This window comes from Eublepharis macularius, chromosome 2 (assembly GCF_028583425.1).
Source record: "Eublepharis macularius isolate TG4126 chromosome 2, MPM_Emac_v1.0, whole genome shotgun sequence".
Taxonomy (NCBI): Eukaryota; Metazoa; Chordata; class Lepidosauria; order Squamata; family Eublepharidae; genus Eublepharis; species Eublepharis macularius.
Genome location: NC_072791.1, coordinates 152,557,290 through 152,574,276, shown reverse-complemented (window position 1 = coordinate 152,574,276; position 16,987 = coordinate 152,557,290). Strand labels below are relative to the sequence as shown.

At 40.7% G+C, this 16,987-nt stretch overlaps 1 protein-coding gene across 4 annotated transcripts in view; it reads right to left on the bottom strand.

The window, feature by feature from the left end:
* Positions 1 to 16,987, bottom strand: part of SPTB (spectrin beta, erythrocytic) — a 147,368-nt gene that overhangs the window by 15,554 nt on the left and 114,827 nt on the right. For 3 of the 4 annotated variants that reach the window (XM_054972835.1, XM_054972836.1, XM_054972834.1), the window contains exons 29-32: positions 15,090 to 15,174; positions 11,378 to 11,574; positions 10,772 to 10,881; positions 8,293 to 8,371 (exon numbers count right to left, since the gene is read on the bottom strand). In XM_054972835.1, coding sequence (XP_054828810.1) covers positions 8,293 to 8,371; positions 10,772 to 10,881; positions 11,378 to 11,574; positions 15,090 to 15,174 — 471 coding nt within the window. Of the gene's footprint in view, positions 1 to 6,381; positions 6,794 to 8,292; positions 8,372 to 10,771; positions 10,882 to 11,377; positions 11,575 to 15,089; positions 15,175 to 16,987 lie in introns of those variants that run through there. The other variant, XM_054972837.1, reaches the window with a different exon arrangement.

Here is a 16,987-nt window from a genome sequence, read left to right as displayed (position 1 = left end):
CCTCTTGTGGTAAAATGCCTTCCACTCCAGGAATTTAGTATAAAAGTTTCAAAATCCTCAGGATAATTGCTAGATATAAGGTACTCCTTGCTGGTTAGCAAAAAGAAGCCTGTGAAACACATGGGTGTCACCTCTCCAATGCAGAGCCAATCAGTGCCATAGAAATGCAGATGACCCTGGCCTGAGGAGGACAATGGGAACCCTTAGGCCAGTGCTTCCCAATCTGTGGGTCAGGACCTAAAAGAGGGAAGCCTCGGAAAGTGCATCACAGGCCAGCCATCACTCATAGCAACTCCTGCCCTTTGCAGTCTTCTCTTTCTCTCTTCTTCCTTTCTAGCGTCTCACATTCTTGCCTCTCCCTTTGTAATAATAATGAGTAGGGAAAAGCTGTCTGGCAACTAGTAACTTTACATTAGTAGGTAGAAGGAGGGGGCAGGCTGGAGGGTAGGTAGGAACTGTTCAGCTTATGTGAAAGTGAGAGGAGAGAAAGAGGTGTGTGTGTGTGTGTGAGAGAGAGAGAGAGAGAGTGAGAGAGAGTGTTGGCTCAGTCTTGGCATTGCTCCCTCAGCAGCCCAACCTCTTGCCCAGCCCTCTGCAGTGCCTCACTACCCTCTACCTGATGTGGGAGATGTACTGCACTGAGCCACTTGACACCCACCTCTTTGCCAACATTTGCCATCTTCCCACATCCCCTCAACTTGCTCCGCCCAATCTTCTCAATCTTTTGGGGCAGCCCTGGATGGATCACACGATATGAAGTAAATTTGGACTTGTGGGTCACTATATCAAAAAGGTTGGGAACCCCTATCACACAGCCCTGAGTAGCCAAGGTGAGCATGGACCTTCCTGCAGACTGGAAGAGGAGACTGCTGCAATGGGGGAGGCAGAAAATAAAACTTAGAGCTGGTTGAGAAAGAAAACCATTTTTTGCATGCACCTAGAAAAGGAGGAGTCCTGCTGACCTGGATGGTGCAAGTAATCAGCTTGGAAGTTAAAAGGGGTCAGCCCTGGTATTTGGATGGGAGACCACCAAGGAAGGCCAGAGTTGCTATACAGAGGCAGGCAATGGCAGACCACATTTGAATGTCTCTTGCCTTGTAAACCCTGTGGGTGATGCCATAATTTGGCTGTGACTTAATGGAGAAGGAAGGAGGAAGAGGAGCCACAGCAGCTTGGGAGCAGCAGTCATGAACACATGGTCTTGAGGAAGAAAGGAATGATCCCTGGATACTGAAACCAAGGTAAAGGGCGAGCCAAAATTAATGCAACTTAAAGACCTGGGTAGCTTCTGGCTTGTTTTCAGCTTAAGAGATGCATAGTGCCAGGGAAAGAGGGTGTGCATTTATTCCAAGTTCTTTTGCCCTTTCTCAGTCTGTTGTGTTTGCCTAAGCATTGCATTCTTTCAGTTTACTTATTAAAATTCTTTACAATTTAAACACACTGAGTTTGATCTCTGTAAATCACATTAAGGCTAGTTCAGTCTATACTTTCCAGGTGTGTGTTGGGCTGCTGTTAAGCCCTACTTACCTAGAGAACTCGTGTAAAAGAGATTGGTCCCTCTGTAGCAACTTGGAGAGGGAGACTCAGAATTGGTGCTAAGGTCTTTTAAGGGACTAAATACAACAGGAAGGAGCCTGGCTGCAAATCCTTGGCCTGGGCAAAACCTCTGAGAACTGATCTGCTTGTGGTGATGGTGCAACCTAGGAAAAGTGGGGAGTGAAGAAAGATGAGCCTTGTTGGAGTCTAGTGGCTGGGGACCTGAGCTGACTGAGTAACGTCCTCATTCATTACGGCGCAGAAACCAGTGATGGTAAAGCAAACATGCAAATCTTCAGTAATGCAGACATAGCTTTTGATTTAGGATGAAGTACTTGTTATGATCACTCAAAACCAATGATGTGGTGCCAAGACCAGGCATCTATGATTCTTGCACTTTCAGCAATGCTGAATTATCATATACAGGAGCAGTGCCTTGATATTCAGATATTTTGCACGTATTGTACAAAAATTTCCATTAACACTGCAGCATTTACCTTTCAAAACATAACAAGTCTGGCTGCTTTGAGGGACCAGTGTCTCACAATTTGTTGTGCAAATAGATGCTGTAATAGATTGCTATTGAACAGGTTAAAACAGGAGAGGATTGTAGGTAAGGATTAATATAGTCAGGGCTGCTTCACAAGTGACAAAAGCACAAATGTTTATTTCACTATGCCAATCAAATCTTCTTGCCATGAGACCAATGTAATGCAACTGTATTTGTCAAGCATGTGATGTGCTGGCAAGGAACATAAAATGTTAATATTTAGGAAATTGCATCATTTGCATACTGGGTCTTTGATAGTGGCTAAAAGATGCTGTGAACTTACTGGATCAGGTTATTTGGTAAGATCATGCCATTGCTGTAAGGTGTTTGGGCACCCCTTGGTGACAATGGGAAAGCTGTCTTAAGCTGACTTAGGAATTTGATAAAGTTAACCAGGCCAGCATAACAGGTTTAGTGAAAAGCTGCTGGGGCTTCTGGGAATATACAGAGGCTGCAATAGGCAAGATTCAGTAAAATTTCAGTCCATGAAAGAAACTGAGTTCCAGGTATGCAGTTTGATGTGTATCAACATTGTGATGTTCATCTGTGCTCCATTTAACTGACTGGATGTGTCATGCAATATAGATGGGGAAAGTGACCTTCAAGAAGGCTGCTAAAATATGCTGTACTTTATTATATATTGTCCTTTTATTTTTGCAACAAGCTGGGGAAAACAAGAGTCAAGAAAAAATTATTCTCCCAAGTCCACCCTGAGGCTGCAGCTGATAAATCTGCACCTCTGCACCATCCCCTAGCTCATCCCCTCTGCACACATGGCACTATTTGAATGAGATGGCTATTGCCTAAGCTGCTGCAGCTCATTCGGATGCCTTGAAGGACACTTGTTCTTGGTCTTGGAGCAGTTCTGGAAATACTACCTCTTTGCTGACATTGTGTGTGTGAATCCATCTTGAATGTTAGCATCTTTAAAGAGGCACTCAGTGGTACACAGTGATTCAAGGCAGACTAAACAGATGACATTCCCCAATAAGCCTTTCACAACAAAGCAGTAAAAAGCCCAGTCTCCAGCTGAGCCCTTGATTAGCAAACTATTTTTGAGAACAACGTATCATTAACATTTTACTGGAAAGTGGCTTGCTTTCTCACTGCTCTGAATGTAATCCCCAGCTGCATGTGTTCTTATAACTATGGGTTTTGCAACATACTTAAGCCACACACATTGCGGGGGTGGGGGGGAATCTCAACTTAATTGTTGAAAAAGAATGCATACTGGGTTAAAACCCTGCCTCCTAACAGCTGAGCTTCTAGCACAGAGTGCCATTAAAAACCCAAACATTATTACATTAGGAAATGCCCTAGCAAAATATAAGAATAAGAACATACATAGAGCCTGCTAGATCAGGCCAGTGGGTCATCTAAGTCCAGCAGACAACCAGTTGCCCCAGAGGGTCAGGCAGAGTAGAGAGGCCAAAGCCTTTCTCTGATGTTGCCTTGTAGCGCTGGTCTTCAGAGGTTTACTGACTGTGTCTGGAGTTTCCTTTTAGTCATCATGGCTAGTAGCCATCAATGGACCCGCTCCTCCATGAATCTGTCTAACTCCCTTTGAAAGCCATCTATGCTCATGAACATCACTACAACCACTGGCAGTGAATTCCACACTTTTAATTACTCATTGAGTAAAGAAGTGTTTCCTTTTGTTTGTCTTGAATCTATTTCCCAACTACTTCATTGGATGTCCCTAAACTTCAACATTATGGAAGAGGGGGGAAAAGTCTCTGTCTATCCACTTTCTCCACCCTATGCATAATTTTATAACCCTCTATCATGTCTCCCCTTAGCTGTCTTTTTTCTAGACTAAAAAGTTTCGCTCTCCAGTCTTTCATCATAGGAAAGGTGTTTCAACCCCCCTAATCATCTTGGTTGCCCTCCTTTGTACTTTTTCCAGCTCTACAGTACCCTTTTGTGTGTTCACAGGATCACTCTACCCCATACCTCTTAATAAGTCTTCACCCTCCTTGTCTCTCTCTTGGTTCCTGTTGTTTTGGACTGTCATCAACAGGCTGCCTGGGATTTCCCAGTGTAGTTTTTCCAGTGTTATGACAGAAATACCTGAAAAGGTCAAAGAACTGGACAATAAAAGCTCCAGCTGTGCTTCCCTTTCTGCTTGACCTGCTGACTTTTTGGAGCATCACAATGCACAAGACAAAGGATGGAACATACAGTCCACAATCACATGTACACTATAAAGCACAGGAAGGTTGAAATTCAGTTGTAAATCCATCTTCCTGCCTGACCAGATACCCAGCATCAGTGACCAGATACCCAGAATCAGTGCATTTACAACTGCCTTTTTGTTTTTCATGTGAGTCTTCCAACCGTAGGAGAAGGGCTGGAAAATGGTGCATATGATTTCGGCTGGAGCCTGAGTACTCGCTAGTCTCCACAGAATCTTAACTGTCTTAAGCATTCTACAGAAATCTGCTTTCTAAGAAGTATTCAATCCGCTATGGAGCATCTTTTTCATACACGTCATCACCTTTTTGAAAGGCTTGCAGAGAAGATAATTGCAATAAACATGATCCAGAGGAGCAGTCAAGCCTCAAGGGACTTAAGAAAAATGACTTCCAAATTGCCTGTGAAACAAAATGCTTATGGGTTGCAAAATACTGTGAAACAATAGCTTGGTTGCTGTGATTTCCATACAAACCCAACTGTAATCGTCAACTCTGGTAACAGCTGTCGTCAAGATTAAAAAAATAAAAAACACTGTGCAGGCTGAGAAGAATTTATAAGCAGGTGTAAGAAAGGGACACATGGTTTGGTTTGGTTTTTGCCACTGTTCAGAAGTCTACTCCAGATCTCCAGGCCTCATAGAAATGCTTTTTTTGGTAAGCTGGCTTAGTACTTTTTTTTTTTAAGCTGAGGTATAAAAGGTAAGGTATAAATATTTATAACAAACACATTTTTAAAAATAGCAAATCTGTTCATGATTGCTGCAGATTCCATGCTGTTGTCAGAAATGCATGTGACTGGCCATTCATTCAGTCTAAGGGATCTCAGAATGGCCTGAGGAGGCTGCCCTCAAAAGATTACGGCAGAGACGAAGCCGTAGCTTCAATTAATCTGTGCAAAGTTTCACAATGCTGAGTGTTTAGAAAGAAAACTTCCTCAAGTATGGCCAAGGTCTGTGAGGCAGGACTGGCAGAAGGTTTGTGCTTTCTGAAGTTCAATGTCATTTTAAAGACAGAGGCAAAAATGCATGAGAAGAAGCAGAAGGGTGACAGGCACAGAGCGAGAAAGGGAGTGTTCTGATGCCATATCCAGTAATGATCTTATATATGTAAAAAAACAAGTGCTGGCAGAAAAAGAAAGCTGGATAATAGGATATTGTTTGATCCTGTTTTGTTTACTTGAATTAAAAAAAACTTCTGTATTTAAATAATTAAATAGAGGCAACAGAACATAAAGGTGTGGGGGGGTCCAGAATGTCACAAGAAAACACTACCAGTAATCTAAGGTAAAAGAGAAAATTGAGAAGTCAGTAATGAAAGAAAAAGAAACAGAAGGCAGAGAACTAAACGCTAGAGAAGCACAAAGGCTTGCATAACGCAACAGCATTTTCTTCAGAGTTGACGGAACTTTTTGGAAGTAGCAGAAAAATCGGGCAGCAGAAAGCCCTGTCTGTAGATCATCTGATGAGTTCCATGTCTTGTGCTGGTAACAAAAGTGGCACAGATAGCATCATGTGGGAAGCAAGGCCTGATCATTGTACATGATGTTCCTGTCACAGAGATGGCTTGTACTTGCCAGTGGAAGTGTTTAGATGCTTGTAGAGAGAAATTTAAATGCTCAGATATACCTGCCTACATTATATATTCTGAGGAAATCATGTGAGTGAATACATAAGCATGCATGTGGAAAATGGAGATTACTGTGTCAAAATGATATGTCCCTAAAATGCCCTAGTAAGCCTTTTAAGAAGAAAAAAAGACAGTAGCTATTGCCTGTATTTCACTTCTCTTGCTTAGAGTTGCTTTGCCTATGTGTTTTGGTTGTATTTTGAGTATAAGTGGTGCTCCCCCATCATGCAGAGAAGTGGATGGAGAGTGGCACAATGTGAACACAAGGCACATGTCCAAAACTTCCTTTATACTTTTTTTAGAAGTTCCCTGTGGGGATGTCATGAAGAAATATCTGAACAATCAATTCATTCTGATGTGTGTGAAAATTTCTGTAAGACACGTCCGCAGAATTCTATGCACAGCACTTAAAATCTCCATCTCTTTAATGTAATGGTCATGGTGTCCTCCTCCATGATAATTCTCTTCCTGCACACAAGAGTAAAACCAGCCCACCTTTCAACAGGGAAATGAAATCAGTAGCAACTAAAAGTGACATACCCAACAAGACCACTTAGTAAATTGATTGTAAAGATGGGAAAACTCCAGAACTCCATCATGTGATTTTTTTCTTCTCTAGCTACAGAAAATATTCTGTATGTTTCTATAGCTATAATCACCCTAATCTTCTTCTCAATAGGTTTTTCCACTATACTTACACAGTAGTATGAAAGCACATTCTGGTTTGTACACCTGGATTCATGAAACCTGGATGTTATGATGCAAGGATGCCTAGGAAATGGCCAGTGATTAAATAGCTTGTTCTGAAACAATGTCTATGAGTTTTCTGGTTTTCTTCTCGCTTGTGCTTTCCACAGTGAGTCAAAGCAAGGCCTAGTTTGATTCTCTGAGGGGATCACAGAGGAAAGAAAGAGAAACAAATATCTCTTTTTAAATGTGTAAAATATCTTTTCAATAGAAAGTTTGCTACAAAGTGCCTAGACATGTCAAATAATGGGTTGATTCCGCACACGTTGGATAATGCCCTTTCAATGCACTTTATCAATCATTTGAGGTGGATTTTTTGTTCCGCACACAAAAAAATCCATTCCAAATGATCTATAAAGAGGATTGGAAGTGCATTATCCAACGTGTGCGGAATCAGCCATGGTTTCCCAAATGCCTTAAAAATAAAAGCCTTCTCTCCTACATGCACACTGACTTTTCAATGAACATTTCTATTCTTGACCATCCAGGATTCAAAGCTGAGTAAAGAACAGAAAATATTCCACAGCAACAGTATGGAGATCAGGCAGTGAATCTCTAGGTCATTTGCTGATTTGATGCAGATGGAATAAGTAAAATCACTTGGAAACCAGGAGCTGTTTTAGAACAGTATCAGGTCTGCAAAGGCTCCAGAGAAGAAGAATGTCCATGCTCTTCTCTTCTATGTTTCTGGAGTATAATACAGAGCCCTACAAAAATGTAACGGATTCTGATGCTTGAGTGCTACCAGATACTATGCCAGATACTATACTATAACTCCACTAGACAATAATTGCAACAATGCTTAAAGATTCAGGCCACAATATAAATGGACCTGCTGGGCTTCTACACTACTGTCAGGATCTCTATTAGGAAACATGTATAGCCAGCAGAGTAAATGTGCATACAATTGCTTTAAATGTGTGTACCTAGAACCTGCTATTTGAGTTAGATAGATAAACAGTCCTATTCTTCAAATATAATCACTGAGGATGTAGCATTTCTCTCCTCCCCAAACAGCCCTCCAAATGAGCGTGTGGGATACAGCAGATCAAAAAGATCCTAATTCTATAAATGCCTTTATGAACAGTGTTTGTTTTACACATATCTTAAATCTTCCAACTTGAGTAATAGAAAAAATAAATTTTTTTTGTTCCACAAAACAATCATTATATACAATACAACTTAGTTCAATGAGATGGCTGGAGAGACATACAATGTGTTTAAGCTTGTTGAATAAATGGAAGATGTGTTTACACAGAGTTATATGGACAATAGGGACATAAAGAAGTTATGACAGGGAATTCAGAAATCCAAGAGTGTCAAGTAGATGAGGTTCCAACAATGGGGATTCTATGGTACATTTTAAAATAGTAATATTATTCATCTTTATTTAACTAAACAATCAATTTAGCTGACATGCTTTGGCTCCAAATCTCCTGATGCTTGATCGACTGATACAGATAGAATTTTGAAAAGTGAAGAACACTGCAAGGTAAAGTTCTGAATATCGGAATAGTGGAGACACTACCACATTGTTCACATGCTTTTCACCAAGATAGACCGGTATGCAACAAATCTGGAAAGCAGCTTTAAGCTACTAAGATTTCCAGAAAGGAGAAGCTAAAATTGGTAACTGACCAGTGAGGAGTCTTCTGCAGCAGGAGAAAGAGCATCTTCTAAGCTTAACCCTTCCTTCTTCTTGCCTTCTTCTTTAGGCCTACAATAAACAGGGGAATGGTTCACAAGAAAAAAGTCATTTAACAAAGTTCAAATTTGAAAGTAAAAGCATGACTGACTTTTTCAATATATCCATAGCAGCTCCCAATGACCACATATCCAGCCTTGTTAAAAAGCAATACAAAATGCCATCAAGCAATCAGATCGCAATTTAATGAAGAACAGTCCCCCAAATTAGATTTTAGCACATCACTGGGGGAACTTAAATGCCTTCTATAATACCATTTTCATGGCCACAAGAGGGAAGCACTTCAATCCTTAAAAAAAAAATAAAGATCACATCTCTACATTCACAAGGTAACTTACAGGCTCTGCCAAAATACCAAACTTCAAAAATACTAATTGATGACACACTCAGTACAGGACAAGAATTTTAGTGGTGCTAGGGCAACAGGGCAGGGAGATGCTGGAGCAGTCAAGATATTAAAGATAGTGTTATGTGCGTGTAAAATGCTGTCAAGTTGCAGCTGACTTGGAGTGACTCCATAGGATTTTCAAGGCAAGAGACAGAGGTGACATGCCATTGCTTGCCTCTCTGGACTTCCTGAGTAGTCTCCCGTCCAAGTACTAACTAAGGCCAACCCTTAGGAGCGTCTGTACAGATTTTATTAGCATGGAACAGACATGCATAGCATCTTCCCATTTTGTGCTCTCAATAAAAGAAAAGGAACTTTTTAAATGTTGCAAAATACAAAAATTTAATCTCTATGTTGGAAAATAAACCTGTAGCTGTTCTGTTGGATTTCAGCCAATGTCTCTCAAAGCGTACAAAATTAACCCCCCCCCCCTTTAAAGCATTAAATCTTTGGGGGCACCCCTGGCCTTTAAATGGCACTGGAGACATTTGTCTGATCTTTGCTATATCTGCCTTTGCTGTATCTCTCACTGTGTGCCACTCAGCTGCGCAAATTCTATAGCAAGTTCTCCTCCCTGATACATACCACTTCAGATTTAGGTAAAAAATGCCATAGCTATCAGGAGCTCACAATTACCCTATTCTTTTTCAGCTACCCTAGTAAAAAATCTGAGCCTTGCCTAAGTCAACATTTACTGATAAGGCATATAAAATACTCCCTCTGGGTGACTGTGTGGTCTCTCCTGAATTTATATCTTGAATTTCCGAAGTACCAGCCTAAGAAGCATCTGTTTCTCCGGTTTCTCAGCTGGATAGTAGATTCAAATTCCATGGAAACTGCCATAATAATTACACCCAGAAAAGATCTAAGATCTGGAGGCAAGAGTCCTATTATGTTCTTGCTACGTTTCATTTGTTTCCATTTGTGCTGTAAAAAAAGCTATTTTACTAATAAGGTATCAGGGTGAAGCAGACCACAGTTTCAAAAAACATGTCTGTATCTGAGGGTTGATTTTCTGGAAAAGAGTTCACAGAGGTAGGAAATGGCAAATCATCTCTGAAGTCTCTTGCCTTGAAAACCCTATGAAGTCGACTCATCATATAAGCTGGCTTCATCCTTAATGGCACTTTTCACCAGAAAAACAGGGTTCTCACTTTATTTATTTATGTTATTCATAGTCCGCCTTTCTCGCTGAGACTCAAGGAGGATTACATAGTGTGCAATTAGTACAGTCAATATCAACGACATTTCAATAAAAAATGCCACAGGGTATATAAATGCAAATTTACAAAAACATAACATCAGCAAAAATCCAATTCAGAGTTAAAGAAATGCTGAAACAGAGCATAAGTTATTCTAAGCCTGACATTAAGTAACAGAGAACTACCCAGCAGGATTATATTTAAAGAAGGATCATATTTAAAGCTACTGTATACAAATAGTATATAGTAGCACATATATGAAGCAACAGATAGGACATAAGACAATGAAGGATAGGTGTCCGTGGGATCTGAGCACAATTATGAAGGGAATATCTTTAGTGACATTGTTTATAAGCACAGAGCACACCAAATGCATTCTGAATCTAAATGGCCCCTTATAAAAGAAACCTTGTGCCAAACTACCTATCACATGATTTATTTTACTCAACAGTTGTTTTTAAAGCAAAGTAGTTGTAGGTCACTTCCTGAAAAGAGGCACAGTTGATAGGAGCTATTGAACCCCTGTCTTCTCAAAATCGTCTTCCTCCAACTACTTTTCTTTCGGGATGGGGATATACCAGGACCCCTGTACCTCTTCCTTTATGCACAGGAAAGCAGCTTAGGGTTAGTAATGATCCAAATGAGTAAGGAGGAGGGTTTGATTTATATTGATTATGTTTGACTATTGATTTGCAAGGAAGCGTCTGTGTATATAATTGAAAAGGTTTAAAAAATAAATTAAAAACAAACACAGTACACGCAGTCCTGCCTACAGCCACAGAAGCATCTGATCAGAATGTAGCTTATATACATGTTACCTACCCTGTCTCATCTTCTGGCTCTGGTTCAAAGTCATATTCTAGGTCTGTGGTTCTAGCTACTTTGTGCTGTGAAGGCTCCTCTGGGATTTTTCTCTTTCCTAGTAATTCAAGCTGTAAAACAATAATTGTGTTTTGTTTGAGATGTTTAAGATGTTACTGCATATTTCAAGCAGTAAAGTACAGGGTCATACTCTCCATTCCTGTGTGCTAGGGGGTTGACTCTCTCCCCCTTCACTCTTCACAAGCCTTTCTAAATTTGCTGCAGAACTCCCTCCCGCTCCATCAGCTCCTTCCTAGATTTGCTATTGGTACAGACATGGTTTAATTTGCAAGCTTCTGCTTCTGCAACAGCACTGAAACCCAAACTTCTGTTAACAGTTTTTCATGACAAGGAAAAAAAATCCGATAATGAAAACTCTTTTCCTTTCAGAAATAAAAATTAAATTTAAAAAAATCTTCAAATGAAAATAAAATGAGAAACTTATCTGGCCTCTACAAAAACTGTTTTGAGGCTTTTTTTTCCAATCAGTCCTGTAAGAACTTTCCATGGATATCAGAATAATGCTTCCTACAAAGCACTGAAAGGTTCATTCCATGGATCACTTACTGTGGTTAGTCGTTCCAGTGCTGCAAAACGTTCATCCCATGTGGCTGTGGATTTCTCAAAGGCTTCATGTCTTTTTAGCAATTTCTCCACACCATCCACAGTGTGTCCATAATCACCACTGGACAGGTAGGGCTCCTGGGCAATGAGCCATGCCTCTGCCACTGAGGCATCTCGGGAAAACTGACACACCTCTAGCACTGTCATGAAAAAAACAAAACAGAGGAGCACATAACACAACATCCACATCAGTAGAGACAAGGGGGGGGGGAAATGAGGAATCCTCAAATTCCCATGTCCCTTTTAAGTACTCAGATTAAAAAATGAAAATAGGCAATGACTTAAGTATAAAAATGCTCAAATGTAAATAAGCAAGAGGCCTGCACAACCTCTCTTAATAGCCAGTGCAAATATATTTTATTCTATTTTGTTATTCCAGTGTTAGAAGGCATCAGTGTTAGAAGGTATCATTTTCTCCAAGATGCAGAGGAGTTAGCCGTGTTAGTCTGTGGTAGCAAAATCAAAAAGAGTCCAGTAGCACCTTTAAGACTAACCAATTTTATTTTAGCATAAGCTTTCGAGAATCAAGTTCTCTTCGTCAGATGCCTGATACAGAGACTGGACAAACACAGAAGAGCAGAGGGAAGAGGCAATTAGGGGGGGAGGGGGAGGGAGCAATCAAAACATTCCTTTGCTAGTATATGTAAACATCTCCTTTTGGTGTGTGTATCAGTTGGCTTCAAAGGAGTTTGCCCTGTTAGTTTGTAGAAGCCAAACAGCTAGACCATCCAATTCCAATGCAGTATGGGCCTTCGATAACCACAGCTCTCCCTGCCAGATGCATCTGACAAAGAGATCTGTGGTTCCCGAAAGCCCACGCCAGGTACCACTGAGCTCCCCCAGACCCCACCTCTGTAAAGGAAATCTGTTACCTGTGGTAATGTGATAACCATTCATAGTCCCTATTCAGTCCCAGCTTGACAGAGTCAAATTTGCATATGAATTCCAGTTCAGCAGCCTCCCGTTGGATTTTGTTTTTGAAAGGTTTCTGTTGAACTACAGCGACCTTTAAGTCTTTGATGGAATGTCCTGGTAGGTTGAAGTGTTCTCCCACTGGTTTCTGGACGTTTCCATTTCTAATGTCAGATTTGTGTCCATTTATTCTTTTGCGTAGAGGTTGGCTGGTTTGTCCAATGTACAGAGCAGAAGGACATTGTTGGCACATGATAACATGTTGGCCACATGATAACAAGGACATTGTTATCACATTACCACAGGTAACAGATTTCCTTTACAGAGGTGGGGTCTGGGGGAGCTCAGTGGTACCTGGCGTGGGCTTTCGGGAACCACAGATCTCTTTGTCAGATGCATCTGGCAGGGAGAGCTGTGGTTATCGAAGGCCCATACTGCATTGGAATTGGATGGTCTAGCTGTTTGGCTTCTACAAACTAACAGGGCAAACTCCTTTGAAGCCAACTGATACACACACCAAAAGGAGATGTTTACATATACTAGCAAAGGAATGTTTTGATTGCTCCCTCCCCCTCCCCCCCTAATTGCCTCTTCCCTCTGCTCTTCTGTGTTTGTCCAGTCTCTGTATCAGGCATCTGACGAAGAGAACTTGATTCTCGAAAGCTTATGCTAAAATAAAATTGGTTAGTCTTAAAGGTGCTACTGGACTCTTTTTGATTTTCTCCAAGGGAACTGATCGCTGTAGTCTGATCAGCTGTAATAGAACTCCTGGCCCCACATGGAAGTTGGCAACCTTATTTGAATACCAGTGCCAGGAGGTAACACCAAGAGAAGACTTTAATCTCTGTGCCCTGTGGTTGGCCCTCCAGAGTAAGTGGCTGGCCACTGTGTGAGACAGTGGACTCTTTATTATTGTGTGAGATAGGATACTGGTAAGAATTTATTTTATTATTTTATTCACCCAATGAAGACCATTTGACCACCAATTCAGTTTGCAATTACTATGGTCTTTGTATACCTTGTATACGTTGGTCAAATCCACATTCACCCACTACCCGCATGTTTATCGGATATCTTCCGTTTGCCTCCAATCTGCGATTTTTTCCTCTTTGTTCACATTCCTGCTTCCAATCTGTCTTTCTCGCATGTCCCTCCGGTCACACGGCCGCTCGAAAACCGCTTTTTTGGGCGGGACCTTTTTTCCCCGCCCATTTTTAAAAAATTTTTTGAGCGCACTTTTCCGTTATTTCAATCTTGCTTTATAAAGAAACATCATTGAAGATAATGATGCCTCTCTTTCCCCCACTGACAGCACTGATGGCTCTCTCCCGTTTCTTTTTTGGAAATTTGGAAGCATGTGGGAAGCTTTCGTGGGCATTTCCTATGCAGGACAGTTCAGTGCCTGAATTTTACTGACGTTTCACTTCCTTGGAGTGTCATTATTTCGATATTTCGTAATTTCAATATTACAGTAATATAAAATAAAAATAATAAAAAACAGTTAAAAAGGAAGTTTCGCGAGTCCGTTCTGAGGATGGATCCACCCGAAAATGATTTTTCAAACTACCAGATTTGATTCAGAAACAGCATAATCAATAAATCGAATGCTATGAAGTCAAAAACAGTCTTTTGCAGACTACGGAGCACTTGCAAGTTGAATCAGCCAATAGGAACTCTTGGAATGACCAGAGAGACAGGAAAAGGGGTAGTTTTTTAAAAAACCATGTAAATTGTGCATTGGCCCGTTCACGGCCACTGTGAAACTCCCGTTGAAAACCTGTGACCACATATTCGGGAGAAATGCGAATGAAATGCGTCTGTTTAATGAGGTAATGTGACCGGCACTCGGGATTGCGTGGGGAATGCGGGGAACATGCGACTTAGAATGAGTAATGTGGATTTGCCCCTAGAATGGCTTAGCAGATTTTTTACATTTATTGTTTAATTTATTTAACATTTTAAATAACATTTAGCCAGTCTTTGTAGTTCTCCCTCCCCCTCCCCCAATCTAGTCCCATCTCTTCCTGACTCGTCTTTTCAGCTCAGCCACTTCAGAGTGTGAAAACAGTCCTCCCATATTAAAATGGCATAAAAACTGCAAGAGTAGAGTAGAAGACACCATCTCCTTTTCTTTCTGATGGTCCAGCACAGTTGCAAACATCCCTATTTGTTTCCTGCATATATAGGATTTTTGCTCTGGCAGAGGATAAGGTCAGTGTGGGGTGCAGGGACTCAGCACATATGTAAGAGCTTGGTGTGTGCTCTATGCAGCTACACAACTCTGGATCTAATGCTAGGCAGGCACTAAAGTGGTAACATCACAGGAAATTCCTCAGTCCCAGCTAAGTAGGTTTCTCCTTTAATTTCATTTTCCTTCACTAAATGCTCTAGCAGGGAATATAAGATGTCTGCTATTGTTCTTTTTAGTTTGGTGACAAACCAATCAGGAATTGTCATAATTTAAAACCCTCACCCCAACTGAAATGTCTATGTAAACTATATAGAAGTAGAAAATTTCCTCTTCTGAATTTAATATAGAAGAAGACTGCTGCTGTTTGAAAAGAGTGGTGCAGTCACAGCGTAAATACTATGCAGGACAGCTCAGCTTGCAGAGAACACAAGTCATACAGAAATTCCGTTTTGGGCGGCACCGCTTGAATCTCAAAGGAGGTCCAGCCGGAAAAGCATCACTTATCATCTCTTCAGGTCAGCCTAACTTGTAAACAGCTTGTTCCCTACTCACACAAGCGAAGCCAGTCCCAACGCCTGTCCCACTTCTCCACCATTTCTCTCCTCTTCTCCGTCAGATGCACCAGTTTCTCTTTAATCTGAAAAGAGAAGCTTCATGGCAGTTTGGATACTAAACAAAGATTTTGTTTTGATTGCAATTTGCTCCTGCCCTCTTCCCAATGCCATTTCCTGAAAATGCACACATGAGGGCAGAGACCTTTCCTCCTCCTGCAGCACCATTCTGATTTCTTTTTATCTTTCCTTTTTTAAAAAGAGGCAGTTCCCAGCAGCTGCCATGTGACCGCAGGGAGCACGTTAAAACCAGTGAATGCCCATGCAGAGACACCCTTATTCCCAAGCCCAAGGGGAAAGTGCTGGCAGACTCCTGTTTTGCACTGTGAAGAGGAGAGGGCTGAAGAGCGCTTTGTTTGTTTTTTAGTGTCTGTGAGTAAAGCCAAGTTTCCTTGCCCAATTCAAGATTGGCTCCCTAAAAAAATTTACAACCTGCTAAGGTTGTAAAATAATATTTCTTCTGACAATTCTTCTCAACCGTTACTTTCCAACTGGATCCTCTACAATGCAAAAAAAAAAATCTTACTTGGAAAACTGGCAAAAACTGTATCAAACCCTTACAACTGATGAGGAAAAATTTCTAAAATAATTTTATAAATTTTCCTGTTTTTTTATGCTTGGGACAGAAATATCAATGGGATGTTATCATTCAAACCAAGCTGTATTTCCCCCCTAAACTAAACAATATTTACATTCCAAACAGCTGGGGACCTATACAGTAAAGCAAAATACCAGAATCTTCTAAAATGCCTCTGGATTTACTCTGCATCTTTCACAATTTCACCAAGTATACCCACTGGTCATTTTTAAAAAACATTAACCATTTAATGTTGGATCCTGCCAGCTTTTATGCTGGTAAAAGAGGAATGAGGAGGCCTTTTTTACTACAAAGAGATTATACTGGAGATTGTGAGACCTACATGGACATAAAGTCATGTATGATGGGATTTGCACTACGGGGCTGCAGTAGGGGGGGCTGCAGTAGGGAGGCCAAGTGGGTGAGACTGAGCAGAAAAACTTGTACGTTCCAATACATCGTTTTTTCTTGATGGAACCAAGAACTCTTGTTCTAACTTGGTATGATATGAACACCAAAACATATAAGCTTGTATTTGTTGCAATGAATACGCAAAACAGAGAGACTAGAAAGTCACTATATTTATAAGCAAATCATGACAATCCAGATGAATCGTTATCAATTTCCCCACCTTTTCATGCACGCACGCACACACACGTAAATGCTGACAACATTTGCATTACTGTTAGAGTTAACAGGATTATCTGATTTGTATTTGTCAACACCTCATAAATTTACAACTTGGCTACAACATATAGACAGAACATGTATTCATTGCAACTCACTGTTCACTTCATTTAATCTGTCACCAGAAGTTTGGCTATAGTATGAAAATCTCCTTAATGACGGGGCCAGGAGGATTCAAAGAACCATGCAACAAATTGTGTGTGGAAAAGAGATTTGAGGATATTCTTTTTATCTGTATTTTACTTGGCTGGTCTTGTGACCGTAATAAACCCTTTGATTGAGGATATATTTCTCAAAGAGTAGTCCTACCCCAGGGTGCCTGGCCAAACAGTGAGGATGTTTCAAAAACACTAATTGTGAAAAGTGGAATGATGAAGAAATCGTTATTTTACAAGTAAAGTAAGAATTCTACTGAACACACAAGTAATTAGAACACATGAAGTAGCTCTTTATACATCCTGGACATATTCCAACAGAAAAGGGCATGTTGATAAATTCATCTATTTGCCTTCCCATTTCTTTAACCCTAAACACTATAAGCTAGCATCACTATGTAGAAGAAGAGTAATTGGGAG